This window comes from Nomascus leucogenys, chromosome 13 (genome assembly GCF_006542625.1).
Source record: "Nomascus leucogenys isolate Asia chromosome 13, Asia_NLE_v1, whole genome shotgun sequence".
NCBI classification, from domain to species: Eukaryota; Metazoa; Chordata; class Mammalia; order Primates; family Hylobatidae; genus Nomascus; species Nomascus leucogenys.
In genome coordinates this window covers 103,858,163-103,876,263 of record NC_044393.1, presented here as the reverse complement: position 1 = coordinate 103,876,263, position 18,101 = coordinate 103,858,163, and the positions used below count along the sequence as shown (strand labels likewise).

At 38.4% G+C, this 18,101-nt stretch overlaps 1 protein-coding gene across 5 annotated transcripts in view; it reads right to left on the bottom strand.

Moving 5' to 3' along the window:
* RBM33 (RNA binding motif protein 33) overlaps positions 1 to 18,101 on the bottom strand; it is a 138,542-nt gene that overhangs the window by 98,188 nt on the left and 22,253 nt on the right. For all 5 annotated transcript variants that reach the window (XM_030826282.1, XM_030826285.1, XM_030826283.1 and 2 more), the window contains exons 3-5: positions 11,420 to 11,468; positions 5,930 to 6,006; positions 3,706 to 4,024 (exon numbers count right to left, since the gene is read on the bottom strand). In XM_030826282.1, coding sequence (XP_030682142.1) covers positions 3,706 to 4,024; positions 5,930 to 6,006; positions 11,420 to 11,468 — 445 coding nt within the window. The remainder of the gene's footprint in view (positions 1 to 3,705; positions 4,025 to 5,929; positions 6,007 to 11,419; positions 11,469 to 18,101) is intronic.

The following is an 18,101-nucleotide window of genomic DNA, read 5'->3' as shown; positions in this document are numbered from 1 at the left end:
AAAGAGGCGCTCAGCAGCAGGAGGGGGCTGAAATCATGCCCAACTCTATTTTTGTGGCAATGTAAGACAACAAAAGTGTCAGCAATTAAACAGAGGAGCTTTTTAAAAATCATGTTTAGTATGTTTCTCCATTAGGTCCCCTTCTCAAATGAGAGAAAGATTCCAGGTTTTGTATGAAACTTAAGGGGTGTATTAGCAAGCAAGCATCCCTTCTGGGTAGATGGAAGAAAGCAGGCAAGCTGGCTGGAGACGACCACAACTGCAGAGAAGAAAGAAGGGCTTCTGGTATTGCTAACAAGTTGACGACATCTGATCCTACTCAGTAGAGGTAGACTTCCCAGGGTCCCAGCCTACTTGCTAAAAAATGAACAGTAAAATGGTTCCAAAGCAGACAACCTCAAAGAGTGAACAACCTACAGAAATTTAACAACCTACTGTATGGTACATGACAGTCTCATCTAGAACCCCCAAATAAAGCAGCCGTATTTAAGGTGACAAACCACCTTAGTTCCCACAATTCTCTCAAGACAATTTGAACACAATGCATTTTATTTTCCAGAAAAAACTGTTAGCGTCCTATCAAAATAACAACTATCACTACCCATGAATCACTGGCAGCAGGACATTCAGATTTCAAGTAGAGTCAAATAAATGATGCTAATCCAAATCTTCAGCCAGTGTACAATGCAGTACAGTCCACACTCCTGGATTCTCGCTGGGAAACAAACATCTGCTACCCATGACATAAAATGTCAACCTGAACTTGTTTTCACAGAACAATAAAACCTCAATCTATGTTAATTTTAAAGGCCTTAAATAAACTGATTGCACTTAAAGGTAGAAGTCACTCAACAATTTTCTAATATTTTGTTGACTAAACCAATATACACTCCTTACTAATATAATGAGCACACATTTTCAAATGAAATCACAATTCACTCTCAAGAACAGCACCAGCAACATTCACAGGAAACAACAGCAGAGCTGTGCGTCCAGCTTTAATGATGTCTCTGGACCTCCCTTTCTTCGTAGGGAACAGCAAACCCTCCCACTGTACATTCTGGGGTTTCATGATTCTACTCCCAGTTATGCACCAAAGCCCCTCCATGTGGCTTTGCAGGTAGGTTCCAACAGATCCACATTTCAGAGTTCAAGTCTGGCTTTAGAGTGGGGGTTAACAACCCAAGGAAGAACAAAAATCACAGTTATACAAGCCATTTAGTAAACTAAAATGCCATTGGGGTACACAGAGACACAATCTGCTCATGTGTTCATTAGTCTAATGGTGAACAAATCATCTGGGCTTCAGTGACAGCCTCCGAAGAGAGAGAGAGAGAGGCTCCCACTGCCGAGCAAGATAAGAGTACCTCACAATTTAATTTTCTGTGTATCTCCTCCTGTCCAAGGAAGTGGCCATTTCAGACCATTCAGATGTTACCATTGTGATCATCATAAAACAAGAAAAGAAAGACCATGGCTAGAACACATGTATTAAGATGAACTTATAGTGCTCAGAGAGACATTTAACTACTACTGCTCAAGCTTAAACTTTACAACTTTCTGTGAAAACATTAGAACACTTTCAGAATTTCTAAGTATTTTTTTTTTACTTTAAGACTTTAATTCTGAAAAAAATTTCACTTTAATGTGGAAGAGTACTATGAGTATTATTAAACTGCCACATTTTCTTCTTTTCAACACCTGAATCTTAGACCACAAGATGTTGGATAATTAAGTTGGATTTTATTACAACTGGGGCCTATGTGTAATCTCAAGTTTGACAATGGAATACAAGAGAGGGAAATTCCTCACCTGGAAATTCTCTTTACAACAAACTCTACAAGAACACCAAAGTGAAAGAGACCTCCTGTGTGGCTGTGCACACGCATTCTATCAGGCACCTTCCACGCTATGATCTGTGCCACCTAGTGCTAAGTTCACAGGCAGGGCCAATGTTCATGACACGGTTTAGCAATATTTGTGTCCGCAGTGCTTAGACATCAGTAAAGACTTGTTGGACTGCCGAACTTACAGGAGGAAGGAACCCAGGCCAATCATCTTATTTTACTGATGAGTAACAGAAATAATAAAATACTCTAACTAGGCAATAACTAGGCACAATTCTAAAAGATCTTGGTTTAATTTTCAAAAAGCATTTTAAATTACAGTGTCTCACTTTAAGAGCATACAAACACACCAGTAAAGCAGAAGGCACGTGCCTACATTAGCGAAGGATTACTAGAACAAATTACTACAGTGTTATGGAAATAACAAGTTTCCCATGATGCCTTTTACATGATTCTATTTACCAAAACTACAAACATTTCTCATTACTGTATCTACCAAAGAGCAAACATTAACCAAAAAAAATTATATCTTAAAACTATTGAGGGCCAGGCACCATGGCTCATGCCTGTAATCCTAGCACTTTGGGAGGACGAGGCGGGCGGATAACTTGAGGTCAAGAGTTCGAGATCAGCCTGGGCAACATAGTGAAACCCCATCTCTACTATAAACACAAAAATCAGCCAGGCATGGTGGTGGGCGCCTGTAATCTCAGCTACTCAGGAGGCTGAGGCAGGAGAACTGTTTGAACCCAGGAGGTGGAGGCTGCAGTGAGTGGAGATCGGGCCACTGCACTCCAGCCTGGGCGACAAACCAAGACTCCGTCTCGAAAAGAAAAAAAAAAACTATTGAGACACCTAAATACAATCATGACTGGAACTAAATATTCAAAGGTTCCACATAAACAATTAATCCTTTTCAAAATTACTCATACGCATGACCACAATTCAGCAACTTCTAAACTATTTTTTTGAAACGAAAGCTTACTCCGAATGAAGATGTAAATACAGAAAAGCAGAGCTACTCCCATTGCAAATGGGCTCTTTAAGGCCCCAGTTTTGCATACTTCTGTCACCATTCCAACAGCCCCATTCACTCGGCCCCCACAGTGTTCTCAAAAACCCTAAGATTCTACTACAGCTACTGAGATCACATCCTTCCCTCATAAATTTCGTTACATGCTTATTTTAAAAAACAAATCTCGTTTGATAATGAGCCATTAAAAGATGAGAATCTTGCACTAGTACATTTTTTCTTTCTTGTTGGTTCAACTTTGAAAAAAAAAACTACCTACCAAAATCATCTTTCTGAAATAAAAAATCAGCACAATCTTGCTTCCTGATTATAGATAACGAATTATATGTGACATTTCCTAAACTAACCTCCAATCTCTTTATTCAGGTTTAGACAGTTCTCAGCTACAAAAAGGATGAATGAACAGGACATCAATCACTTTGGAATATTAGCACCTTAAAGATGTCTTTAGCAGGTCAACAGTCTTTTCACCTTAGAAGGACTTTATCAGATCTTGTCTAAAGCCTGGATAAAAGCTCTGCATTAAGTGCTCCTAACAATTGACAGTGTATCCCCACCACACAAAGCTGTTTTCTTCCTTAGGGTACAATCCTCAAGGTCACGATTCTTTGCAGCCTTCCAGAATGACAAAGGAGCATTACCTCTGGCCAAACAAGCTGTCAACACAAACTTTGTCATAGCTCAGATAAAGAAACTGGCAGACAGTGATAATAAGGTCTAATTTCCTCTCCCTCCCAGGGGAGGTAAACAGATTTCAAATCAGTCTAGAAGCCTATGCATGGGAAGCCAGGTTATCTTTGCCCATACAAAGGAGAAAAGACTCACTGTAAATTCATCTAAAGGTTCATTGATTTCGATGTCTAACACTTCATCAGTGTAAAGCTGCTCCTCCTCTGGCTCTTCCACATATTCTATTTGCTCTTCTGTCAACTCAGCTTCGTGGCCTTCATACTGTCCTTCTTCTGGGTACTCTTGAGTATACAATTCCGATCCATCAGATTTGTGATAAACCAGTTCATCCTCTCCTTGTTCTTGTTCATACTCAGATTCCTGTTCTCCAGATTGGTCGTTAGTGTTGTCAGAGAGTTCAAATGATGTAACCATGCCAGATGTAGCATTCAGACTAATTGTAACACCCTGAGAACTAGAGAGGATGAAAATACAAAAAAGCACCCAATGAAGAGAGGAGCTCGAACTAAAACATTATATAATAGCTGTTACAAAGATTTAAACCATGACTGATAAAAAGTTATTCCAGTTACTGACAAATGCACATTAACTCCAGCAGTATTCAAAATGCTATACAGAGCCAGTGCCCTAAACCCTTAATGCATATAGCAGAGCTAACTGTGCTATATGGAGCCGGCCACAGACTGGCAATGCACATAGCCCCTCTACTTAACATCAGCTGCAGTTATTTGACCAAAAGAATTAAATCAACCACAGATGAAACACATCTGACTGGCAAAAGTCCAAGAGTGAAATCAAATAGCCTATATTTCATTCTAATTTACAAAATGAAATAGAAACTAAGATTTCAAAGTAAAAACAGGAGTATTATTCTATAAGCAGAAAATCAGAGTTGGAATTTTAAGAACAATTTTTCTTTCTTACATCTATGATAGAAATTATAAACTCCTGTTGAAGAAAATCAAAATATTAAAAATTTGTGTGAAAATACATTTCAGTGTTCAAATAAATAAATTTATATTAGTCACAAATATCTTTAAAAATTGTTCATAATTTCTAAGTAAAATAACAAAGGTTTTGAAACTGCAAAAAAGAAGTCATGTTCCACCTATCAAATCACAACAGTTAAATACCAAACAATAAGGTACAAGATAACATTTCCCATGCAAGATCGTGCAGATAAATCTATGTTCACACACAGCACTCAATCCTAACAAAAAATTAATACACCTCTTAGACTTCAAGATACTGTGGCTAAAAAACTTCAATGATGTATTTCTAAAAGGCAATCTAACTCAAAAGATTACAATATAACAATGATGTCAAAGAATGGAATTGGGAAATTTAGCTGACTGGTAGAATAATTTAAAACTTATTTTTACCTGTAAAAATTATTTTATGTTAGAAAATCTGTTACAAATCCATGGCTCAATAATAAATGGCATATATTTGTTAATTACATTTATAACAAGAGCTTGTCTACATTTTCCCGATGTTTCCTCATAAAATTAAAAAAATTATTCCACCTACCAGAGTGTCTCTCTCCTCTTTTAATATAGTTTACTGTACGTCAACAGAAAGACATTCATCGTATCAGTCAACTAGAGTCTAAAGTACCACCTCCCAAAGTGTCCAAAATGGTAATTCAGTAAATGATGTAAATAAACTGGCTAAAATGAAAACAAATGCAGCAACATCAAACTGCAATAGTGTTAAGGGTCCCAGGCCACTGCCCTCCATCCAAATAAAGTAATTCTTTAAAAAAGCAGTATATATCCATATTAAATTTTCATAACCTGCACTGAACAGAACTCACAGAGATCATTAAATGAAAGACCTACTGATTTTTTTTTTTTTTTTTTTTTTTTTTTTGAGATGGAGTTTCACTCTGTTTCCCAGGCTGTAGTGCAGTGGCACGATCTCAGCTCACTGCAACCTCCACCTCTGTGGATCAAGCAGTTCTCCTGCTTCAGTCCCCCAAGTAGCTGGGGCTACAGGTGTGCGCCATCATGCTTGGCTAATTTTTGTATTTTTAGTAGAGACAGGGTTTCACCATGTTAACCAGGCTGGTCTCGAACTCCTGACCTCAAGTGATCCACCTGCCTCAGCCTCCCAAAGTGCTGGGTTTATAGGCATGAGCTACAACGCCTGGCCAAGAACTACTGATTTTAAACAGCTGCTCTGTTTACAGAACATCCATATGGCTTCTACAGTTATTACTAGTATTCCATTTAGAACGTAATCATGTGTTAAAGATATAAGGCTACATTATTCAATTACATTCCATTATAATTATAAATAACAGTTCCTATCAATTTAGTTAAATAAAGAATATTTATAATGAGGTAATATTGAGTACCTGAAATTTTCTTCATCTTCATTATCACTCTGCAAAAGATCATCATTTAGCTCTTCATCTGACAAATCCGACTGATTCTAATTAAAATAAGAAATATAATTAATGTGTGTCACTTCCATAAAAAGGCTTGTTACAAAGTACAAAATTACACTGACTGAATTGTTTCTAGCCTTACATTAAAACGTTTGCCACCCAGAAGGCTTTCTGGTCACCACTGGACAATCAAGAAATCCCACACAAGGCACGTGGATCCCTCCTGGGCTCAGCTTCAGGTGCCCAGGCAAGTTAAATGTAAAAACAGCAAGTGTAATGATCACATTTATTCTCACACAAAAGAGAAAAGGTAAGAAGTCCATTGGTGGAAGCTTACAAACAAATAATATTTCCTTATAATACACAAAAAAGAAAGATATCCTTAAGGTACTACTAAATTCAACATGCTAATATCCAAAACCTACAGATTTTTTAAACAACATAAAAAGTGTAATTTTAGAAATAAGATTTTAAATAACTGAATCACTAAATTGAAATAAGAGACTATAATAAAACTTTGGTTTTTCCAATACAGATCACATATGAAAATAAATGTTAGCAGCTCAGTTCCCCACTCCTGTTCTTGATGGTACTCCTACCTATAAGCAGAGAGGGCCTAGCTATTCTGTCAAGAGTTCCAGGTTTTCTTAGGTTATATATATTTGAGCATCTTAGATTAGGTTGGGGGGGGTGTTATTCACACTGTCTCACTACTTATTCACACTACTTCACACTTTCCTCCCTTTTTAAAATTACTTATATGTATAAATGGTATATATAAATTACTACTCCCTTCACGAAAGACAGTCAAAGCCACATACACACTGTCATTCACACATATTCATTCTTAAAAAGTAAAGACAGAAAAATCAACTTGGTTTTCTTTTTAAAGGTGAACAAACAAGCAGTCTTTTCCTGGTAGTTACACCTTATAAAAACTTATCTGTATACTTTATTAGAGTATTTCTGATAGCCAAAAATAATCAATCTTACTAGTACTTCTTAGTCACACAGGACTCAACCTAATCACTGACGCCACAATAAGATAAAAATAAAATAACACAGGACACATAGTTTATTTGCAGAAGGGAGAATAGATAGTGTGATAACAAAACAGACTGCTTAACTGACAGAAAATGAAGTTTCTGGCTGGGCGCAGTGGCTCATGCCTGTAATCCCAACACTTTGGGAGGCCAGGGCAGGTGGATCACTTGAGGTCAGGAGTTCAAGACCAACCTGGCCAACATGGTGAAACCCTGGCTCTACTAAAAGTACAAAAAGTTAGCCGGGCATGGTGAGGGGTGCCTGTAGTCCCAGCTACTCGGGAGACTGAGGCAGGCGAACTGCTTGAAACCAGAAAGTGGAGGTTGCAGTGAAGCACTGCACTCCAGCCTGGGCAACAACAACGAAACTCCATCTCAAAAAGAAAAAAAAAAAAAAAAAAAAAGAAAATGAAGTTTCCGTTAGGTGACCATATAATCTGTCATCCACACAGGGCCAGTTCTGAGACTGAAAGGAGATGCCATTATGAAAGTGAGAGCTATGAGCCAGGCCTACCACAGACAAACCTCAATTTGGCTGTCCAACTCAGTAAATAAAACTTCAGGAAAGCTTTAAAAATTAATAATTCAATGAGAGACAAATTTCATTCGAGAGGCTGCTTCTCTGAGCTTTTTAGTTAAACTCTTAGTATTTGTCAAAAATCAATGAGCCAAGGATGCATCAAGCAAATAGAAAGGGAATGTGTACTGTGGTGGGTGGGTCCTCGTGGGAGTTGAATCTCCTTTGAGGATTATTCAACTTTCCTCTCTGGCTTTTAAACCTAACAGACACAGGAGGTGATAAGCACAATATCCGCTTCACTGAGAAAGCAGGAATGGAGAGCTAGGCTACATCCTCAAGGCCAAAGCTGATTTCAACACATCCTAAAGAACTGGAGTGAACAGTTTTCTCAGGCTCCAGAGGGTTCTGCTCAGGATGGTCTGCAGGAAATCAGGGCCACAGATCCCAAGAGATGAAGATAAAGTGGCCCAGATGCTAGTGAAATCCTTTGTCTCCATCTTTCCGAACAGGCCATTTCTCCCATGGGGAGAGAAACAAGTATGAAAGGAAAAGAGTGGTTCTCTCCAATACTCCCAAGAACACAAAACCTTCATGGAATAGCCAGAGTCTAAAAATAAAATGGTTCCCAAAACATTCTCCAACACAGGCATCTATGAAACAGAGCCACCTCAATATAACAGGAGAATGTCTGTCCAACACGAGTTGATGAAGTTAAATACAAAAGCTAAAGAAGGAACTGCAAGCTGGCAGCCAACTTCCACCTCACTCTTACCCACTTTCTAAAAGCTCTAGCCTGGTCACATCAGCCTGCTTTATCCTCAATTTGAAACCTTAATTATTTAAAACTGAGCCCTAACAACCTTCTTGACACAAATGAACTTGTCCCTGACAGTCTGACCGTGTGCCTTCCTCAGTACTATGCGCCTCCCTCGGGCTATCTGCGCCTTAGGAGTCTCTCCAAGCAAAGGCTCATCATTGTGCATTTCGTGGGGACCCCAGTGGCAGAAAAAAATTGTTCAGGCAGCCAGTGTGCTCATCATGTGAACTCCATCATAGACCCTGTAGTAATTAACTCGCTAATAAATACGTGAAAAAAAACTCCATTCTCACTAGAAATCAAATAAATAGAAATTAAACTAACCAGAAATCATTTTTCATCTATCACACTGACAAAGATTCTTTTTAAAAAGTAGTATCGAACAGGGAATGGAAAAGCGAGGGCAATGCTTATTCCCTGCTGCTAGGAACGTAAGTGGATCAAACATTTCTGGAAAGCAAATTGGCAATACAAGACAAGAACCATGAAATGTTTCTACCCTTAAGCCAGAATTCCTCTTTATAGAAACTTCCTAAGAAAAAAATCCCAAAAGCATAGTAAGATTTGTCCATTAAAATATCATCATAATGCTTGAGATTTACATCAAAATAATTCAGGAGGTAGGGAGTGAGTACGTAAACAGGAAGCAAAACAGCCTTTAACTAAAAATTGCTGAGGCTGGGCGACTGACACCTGAGTGTAAACGATACTGTTCTCTCCTCTTTTGTATATGCTTGAGATTTTCCACAAAAAGGGTTTAAAAAAAAAGTCATAAGCAATAAGCTGGAAACAACCTCAATGTACACAGGAGTGACTAGGTATACTATAGCATATACAAACATTGAATATTACGTTGCCATTATAAAATATTTTAAAATAACCCTAATGACAAAGGAGAAATGCCAATGATACAATATTAAATTTTTAAAAAGTAACGTTTTATATCTATATTTCATTTTTTTTTTTTTTTGAGACGGACTCTCACTCCGTCACCCAGGCTGGAGTACAGTGGCTTGATCTCGGCTCACTGCAACCTCCGCCTCCCAGGTTCAAGTAAACCTCCCGAGTAACTGGGATTTCGGGCTCGTGCCACCATGCTCGGCTAATTTTTGTATTTTTAGCAGAGATGGGGTTTCACCATGTTGGCCAGGCTGGTCTCCAACTCCTGACCTCAAGTGGTCCACCTGCCTCGGCCTCCCACAGTGCTGGGATTATAGGCGTGAGCCACCACGCCCAGCCTATATTTCGGTCATATTTAAAAACACATGGGAAAAGAATAAAAGACAGATGGCAAAATGTTAGTCACGACTGTTTACATCTTTTTCAGGCTTTTTAAATATATTTTCAATTCCTTGATTCCTACAAGGTACAATGCATTCATTTTATGTTAGGAAAGAATACAGAAGAGGAAATGAGAGACACATCTCCTGTTCCAAAGTAAACACACTTCCAAAATGTCTAAAGCAGACGCAGCCCCTCCACTGAGACGTCGGAATGCACTGTCACTGGGCATGCTCCGGTTCCAGCCCAACATGAGCAACTTACAACAATCGGCTCAACTGAGAAAAGTAAGATGACTTCCCCCAGAACAGTCAGCATTACTGTCCAAATAGTATTTCTCCATCTTTATTGATAACAGTCCTGTCCCCAAAGCTTTTATGAGAGGAGGTCACATGTAAATCAAAAGGGAATTATTACAGCTTTCTGGAAAGAAACACAGGGCAAACCATGACATGAGGCTTGCCTAGAGATAGAAATCCAACTTCATGTCAAAGTATTTTACTACATTTAAACCTTTTAATATCTAACTGTTATTATCCATTAAAGCATCTTAAATACAAAGAAAAAAGTAGCCACTTTAGGTACAAAAATACAAGTGAGAGCACCTCGAAGAGTGTGCAAAATAATTCCCCAATACAGGATAAAAACAGGAGCCTTTTCCCCCAGTGACCATGACAAAGAAGGACTGAGCATCCCACTCACACTCCAGATATCACACTACAAGATGGACCAGCTACGAGGCTCTCTCACTAGGCTTTCGTGTTCAACTTACATGGATATATTTCAGTTTACTCCTATTAAGTCAGGTGGATTTACAACTAACCACACTAACTCTTAGTGTTAGAAGTGATGACAGAGCCATCTAAAGGAGGGAAAGTGGGGTTAGGCCAAAGCCAGGCCACCTGCAGGCTAATGATGCAGTAATCACTTCTAGAAGCTTGCAGTGAGCCAAGATGGTGCTACTGTACTCCAGCCTAGGCGACAGAGTGAGACTGTGTCTCAAAAAGAAAAAAAAAAAAAACAAAAAACTAAGCCTAAACTATCTTGATAATGAGAACAGAAAGTGTTTTTAAACTGTTAATAAAATTTAAAAACTGTAGTATTTCACTTTCTTGCTTTACATTCTACTTTTATGTGTTTTATAATGTCCAAAATATACTGGTAGGATTCTGTGTGTGTGTGTGTGTGTATATATACACATATATACACACACATACATATACCTGTGTGTGTATATATATATGTGTATATATATGCACACACATATATATGTGTGTATATATACACACACACACACATATACCCACAATATATATAAATAGATATACAAATTTTTTACTTCATCAAAAAGCTTTAGGAAAAACCTACATTAGGTTTTAGACTTTTATTTATTTTAATGTTTATTATATTTGAGTATGTTTACCTTTAAGCTTATCTCTGAATGCCTCCAAAAAGTGAAATCCAGAACAAGCATGCAAAATATTAACCTCCAAATGTTACCTTCTGTTATGGCAAGGAACAACTTTATGTTAATGCTGTCACAATCCAGTAACTGCTAGAGTGCCTTGGACAAAGTAGGAACTAATCTTCAAGGATTTATTTCTTGAGTTATAATTACCAGAGAATTTACTAATAAACAGTCAAGTCCTTGTGCACTTAAACAATAATTCAGTTTACAAAATTTTAATCTATACCTAACTTTCCAGTAATGAAACCCATGTATAAGTAATTACTGCTATATGTTAAGTACAATTAAATGACTATTATTTCATCTCAGAAGGACATAAACTTCTTACCTTTTTGCCAGATAGCAAATCTTCTCCAAGTAAATCATCTTCAAGTTCACTTGGGAGAAAAAAAGAGACATGTCAATGATTATTCCCATAAGACTTACAAGTTTGTAGATGACTTGGAAATTTACCAAGAACTCTACAGCTCAGGCACCTTTTTTTTTTTTTTTCTGAGACAAAGCCTCACTCTGTTGCCCAGGATGGAGTACAATGGCGCAATCTCAGCTGACTGCAATCTCTGCCTCCCAGTTTCAAGCAATTCTCCTGCCTCAGCCTCCCAAGTAGCTGGGATTACAGGCATGCACCAACACGCCCAGCTAATTTTTTGTATCTTTAGTAGAGACGGGGTTTCACCATGTTGGCCAGGCTGGTCTCGAACTCCTGACCTCATGATCCGCCTGCCTTGGCCTCCCAAAGTGTTGGGATTACAGGCATGAGCCACCACGCCCGGCCAGCTTGGATACTTTTACATTGTTTGCTATACTTTCCTTTTTCTTTATTAATAATAAAAATGTATTTTCAAATGCACAGAGAACATTTTATCTTTTTAAGTACGGAGACGGAGACGCTTTGCTATAGGTAGTGCGTCACTATACTTCTAATCTTAGTTTTGCACCTTAATATGGGATCTTAATCTCTTTGGGTCTGTTGAATAATCAGTAAAAGCAGAAACTGTAATATAGTAAGTCACATCTAAGCTTTCTACTATCTTTAAAAACCTTAATGAAGAAGGAAAAGATGCACAATATAATTAATTTGGAAGATAAAAACCAAAACCACTAGAGACCGTTTGACACTCATCAAACCAAAAGAAACTGAAAAAAATAAATAAATTTTAAAAACGAATGAGAACATAAAATCAAATCGCAGTAACTAAGGGAATTAGCTTTGTATAACATGGATGTTGTATCAGTGATTTGCAATTTTTTCCAGCATATTTGTTTTAAATGATTAGAAGCAGGCTTTCTCCCTATTTTTACAACTAAAACAGAAACTCTTAGCAAATAAAAAAGCTGAAGACATTTTCCACTGCATTTATTAGAAACAAGATTTTTTTAGTTGATAAAAATGGCTACCACTAGATTACGTTTTTAATTCTGGGGAAATCAATCTCTTGGAAGCAAATATCATTAAAAGTCAACATACAGAAATATACAAAGAGAAAATACAATTAGACGGACTGTAATTCTAGGTGCAAATACTCATGGAGATTTCACTGCATCAATATTCTTATTAGAATTGCTACTTTATTTTTAATAGGGGCTCTGGTTACAAAATTCTATAGGTTTAGCAAAACCACTACTTTACCAAAAAATCGTGTTTATTTTTAGCATGCCACTTTGCAGAATACTATAATCTCTGGGAATGCATATATGGAGTTATAATGAAATGCATGTTTCTATATAATGCCTTTTAGAACTAAAAACAACCTGACAAATCATTTAATTCATGCACTAAAGACTTCATTCGTTATTTTAAGTTATCCTCCAATAAGTCCTATATTACATTTTACAGATAAAAGAAAATAAGGTCAGGACATGAAATAACTTGCCTAAAGTCACACAGCAGTGACAGATGCAGGACAAGAACTTAACAGCCCTTGAAAAACAATCTTTCACAGACTCCTATACGATAGTTATAAGAGAATAACATATAGCTTCTTCCAACATTTTAAAACCACTACCATCTTCAAATACAATCTTTGTATCTTCAGTGTTCCAACCACCCTCCAGAGGCAGGGAGAAAACAATGCTGTCTAGTCAACAACATTTACAATAACCCCGTTTGAAAATATGATTCCAGGCCAGGCACGGTGGCTCACGCTTGTAATCCCAGCACTTTGGGAGGCCGAGGCGGGCGGATCACGAGAGGTCAGGAGATCGAGTCCACGGTGAAACCCCGTCTCTACTAAAAATACAAAAAATTAGCTGGGAGTGGTGGCAGGCGCCTGTAGTCCCAGCTACTCGGAGAGGCTGAGGCAGGAGAATGGCGTGAACCCGGGAGGCGGAGTTTGCAGTGAGCCGAGATTGCGCCACTGCACTCCAGCCTGGGTGATGGAGCGAGACTCCGTCTCAAAAAAAAAAAAAAAAGAAAGAAAATTTGATTCCAGATAAACAAAAACACACAAGCACCTCTTTTAAAGACAGGCACTCATCTATACCATCACCTTAAGTAACTAAAAATGGAATGTGATGCCAGTTTCCCAGGGCAAACTGACAAAGTTTAAAAACAGGCGTTAGTAATTATACAAGCAAAAATCTAGAAAGTATCTGTGCCTTTTGCTGACAAGTACATGGAAATAAATCAACCTTTAATAACTACTTATTTTTTCTCAACAAAAACATTTTTAAAAGGATAAGTAAGTGTATCAACTATAAAATAAGTAGAGAAAATGAAGACTAGTACTTGTTTCATGACTAATAAGAAACAGGATGGGGGACAGTGGGATTCAGTACAGAACAACTAACTATAAACAGCAGCCCCAGCGATCCACAGCATCCGCTCAGCACACTTCTGTGCCAGGCACCACTTGACATGTTCCACACACACGAGCTTTTCACTGACATAATAACTCTCTCAGGTAGACACTTACACCGTTGCCATTTTTAAAATGTGAAAACAGAGACACTAAGATGCTAATTTGCCCAAGGTCACCCAGCTAGGAAGTAGTGACACCAGTGAGAGAATCCAAGTCCTAACTACTACGCACACACCCCACAGAAACTATATGTACTTTTCTTCTTGTCATCGTAAAGTTGGACCCTCACAAAGAATGTACACATAACGAATAAATTTATTACATACGTAAAACTACATCCACTCTTGCCAAAAACAACAATGAACTAATGGAAATGACTGGTCTCCATCTGGCAGTTTCAAAGGGGTGAGCAGTCACTCTGGCTGGCAGTAGCAGCAAGTGTTCTAGGAAAGCAAACAAGCACTGGGCTGATGAAGAGGCTTCCTGTGTTCAATTCTAGAGCTCCCTAAAGATTCCACCAGTAATCACTACTTGAGTACGAACAATCTTTCTGGCAGGCACTTCTTATTAAAGCTTATAGACAATGAGCTCTTTGAAAGCAAGTATATTTTTACTTAGAAACAGAAGTTATCCTCAAAGACGTTTTTCAGGAAACAAGTATTTGCTGTCAGCCACTTGGCTACAGCCTTTCAAAACCAGAAGTGAACTTGACCACTGTATGTGGGGCTGTAGTCTCTGGGTCCTCCCCACTCTAGTCCACTCTCCGTCTTACCTGCCCGCTCTGTGGCTGTACTGTGTCCTCCAGGAGCAGCTGGCACAGCCTGTCCTAACCTCTGGCTTCCAGATGTATTCACCCATTGGGAAGCACCAACATAACGTCACCAAGTAGGAGGAGAAAGACCGGCCCCTCCCTTCTCACCTGAAGAAATAGAGACTACAGTATCCCTCCCCCAACAGCCTTCACTGGGCCCTAGGACACCACTTCCCACAAGGCCGGGGCAGGAACTGGTACTCCCTGGATGGGAATGAACTCATTAGTTCTTTAACCCTGCCCTGTAAATAGACCCTTCATTACATTTCTTCAGTTAAAACTTTTTGGGCCGGGCGTGGTGATTCACACCTGTAATCTCAACACTTTGGGAGGCTGAGGTGGTTGGATCACCTGAGACCAGGAGTTCAAGAGCAGCCTGGCCAACACGGCGAAACCCCTTCTCTACTAAAAATATAAAAATTAGCCAGGCACAGTGGCACATGCCTGTAATCCCGGCTACTCGGGAGACTGAGGCACGAGAATTGCTTGAACCTGGGAGGTAGAGGTTGCAGTGAGCTGATATCGCACCACTGCACTCCAGAGCAGACTCTGTCTCAAAAAAACAAAAACAAACCAACAAAAACAACTTTTTGAGTGTGCATCTCTTTCTTGCCTGGACACATGCGACATTAATATCTTTAAAAAAAAAAAACACACAATTTCAGGTGTTGGTTCAACAATGATATCATATTCTTCCAAACACCACTACCAGTACAGCTTGGCAGAAGAACTTACCATAGTAATTCCTGACCCAGTCTTCTCACCTTCCAAGTGTCTCTCTCTGTGTCATGCAGCACACAGAGAGGCTGTCTTATGCTTAAAACATCAAAAAAGAAATACATGTGGCAAAATCTTCATAGATGCAAACATGTCACTGAAGACAGTAAAAAAAAAAAACAGCTTGTTCACAAACAACACTGAGACAACTGCAATTCATAATACAGTAAACGATAAAAACTAGAACCATCTCACACCATGACCAAAACAAGTTCCATCATAGCAGAAAGCAAGACAGCTGCCAAAGACGTCTAAAGTCATGTCAAATGGACACAGGAGCCAACCTGAAGAAATTCCAGTTGAACAAATATCAGGCAATGTAACCACCAATAAAGATACTAAATGACAATGGATTCAACACAACCAACATTTAAATCTATGATTTCAAAATGATTCAAAAACAAAACTCATCCCTGCAAGTGCTAGAGCTGACTTCTTAGTTTGAAACTTGGTAAATGACAGGAAAGAATCACTTACCCTGTCTTTTCTATGTAATCTCTACCTCAGAAGAACGAACTAGTTGACAGTACTTAGGTACTGTATTAGTGTACTAGTACTACAGGTAACACAAAAAGCAGAGGTATCACCACACGAAGTTCACCAGCACCCAAGTAGCTTCCGATGAGGAACACAGCAATACTTACTACACTGCCACACCGCGGCCCCTCCCCCAAGTTCAAACCTGAATCCCATCCACTTCTATTAACTCACATAAAATACCAGCAGTTAAGGGACACACTAAAAACACCTCAGGGAGTGCAATCAGCAAAAGGAAAAACTCTAGAAGACACGTTACCTTGCTTCTTCAACAAAAACTGCATGGAACTAAAATAAGATGGGGGAGAACCTGTATATGAAACAACACTTGAAAGATACACCCATCAATGACCACGTGCGTCCAATTCAATCAGAAAGCACACACACAACCACACTGTGTGACAGTATACTAATACATATGTTTAAAATGTGTGTATACATATGTATGTAGATATATATGCATCTACATACGTATACATAGACACACACAAATATAAGAGGCAATCGGAAATGTAAACACTAAGGTATTTACATAATAAGGAATTTGTTTAGATACAGTATCTATTGTGGCTGTATTTGTAAACCTTTATTTTTTAGAAAAATATATTCCGAAATTTTTTCAGAACAAATTTTGTGATTTGAGGGGGTTGCAGAGAGTATGGATAAGAGATTGGCTATATGCTGATAACTGGTGAAACTGGGGGATGGTACATTGGGTTCACTGTACTAGTCTATTTTCACATATGCTTGAACTTGTAACTAAAAATCAATCAATTTAATCAATTTCAGGCAGACTGTATAGCTATTAAAAAAATTACAACTTTCATAGACACATGCAGGAGATATCCAGAATACAAGGAAGGGCAGAATTTCTTAAGGACAAAAAGCACAAACCAATTTCCTGTGCCTCCTGAAGTGGGCACTCAGGAGGCCGCACATCATCTACCCTGACCACAACGCACAGCCCGCATTTAGTCACGATGGAACACCAGCAAACCCAAAATAAATGGCCTGTCAACATCATAAAAGACAGACTACAGAATTCTTCCACATTAGGAAACAATGAAAGAAAAATGCAATGTATGATCCTGAACTGAATCTTGAACCAGAACAAAAAATTCTTTTGGGGGGTATAAAGGAAATTATTGAGACAACTGACAACAATCTGAGTAACCACTGTAGAATAAAAATACAACTGGGCAGGGCACACTAGCTCACTCCAATCCCAGCACTCTGGGAGGCCAAGGCAGGAGCATTACTGACAAACATCTGAATAACCACTGTAGAATAAAAAATAGAACTAGGCAGGGCATGCTAGCTCTTGCCTGTAACCCCAGCAATCTGGGAGGCCAAGGGACGAGCATCACTTGGGCCCAGGAGTTCCTGCTTGCTATGATCACACCACTACACTCCACCTGCGTGACAGAGAAACGCCCTGTCTCCAAAAGAACAACGATAAACCTCACATATATAGAATTGGATGACTGATAAAAACTTCCTGACTTTAAATATTATACAATATTTATATAAGTGAAAGTTCCTGTTTTGGGGGAAATACATGCTAAACAATATTGAAGCATTCAGAAGTGGCATGATGCCTGCAACCTACTGTCAAATAGTACAGGAAAGAAAATTTTACATATACAGTATATCCATGTATGTAAACAATTAGAATGACAAGCAGTTCATGAGTGTAAGAGAAGGTCAAGTGGGAGTTTCTGTATTATTTTTGCAACTTTCTTGGAAGTCTGAAAAGGGTTTCCAAATACATTTTTTTCATGTTTTAATAAAAAAAGAATAAAAAACTATACAGGAAAAAGATTATACATTTGACTGTATTCTTTTCAAAAATCTAGTTAAAGACTATTTTTTAAGGAAACACATGCCACAGACTGGGAAGAGATATCTATAAACAATAAAAATAAATTTCCAGTAAGTATAATATAAACAGTCCCTAAAATCAATAAGCAAAACACAAACAACCCAAAAGAAAAACAGATATGAACAGACCATTCAAAGAGGAACTCCAAATAATGAGTAAGCTACTAAAAGACCCACTTAATATTTTATTCAGCTCACCATCA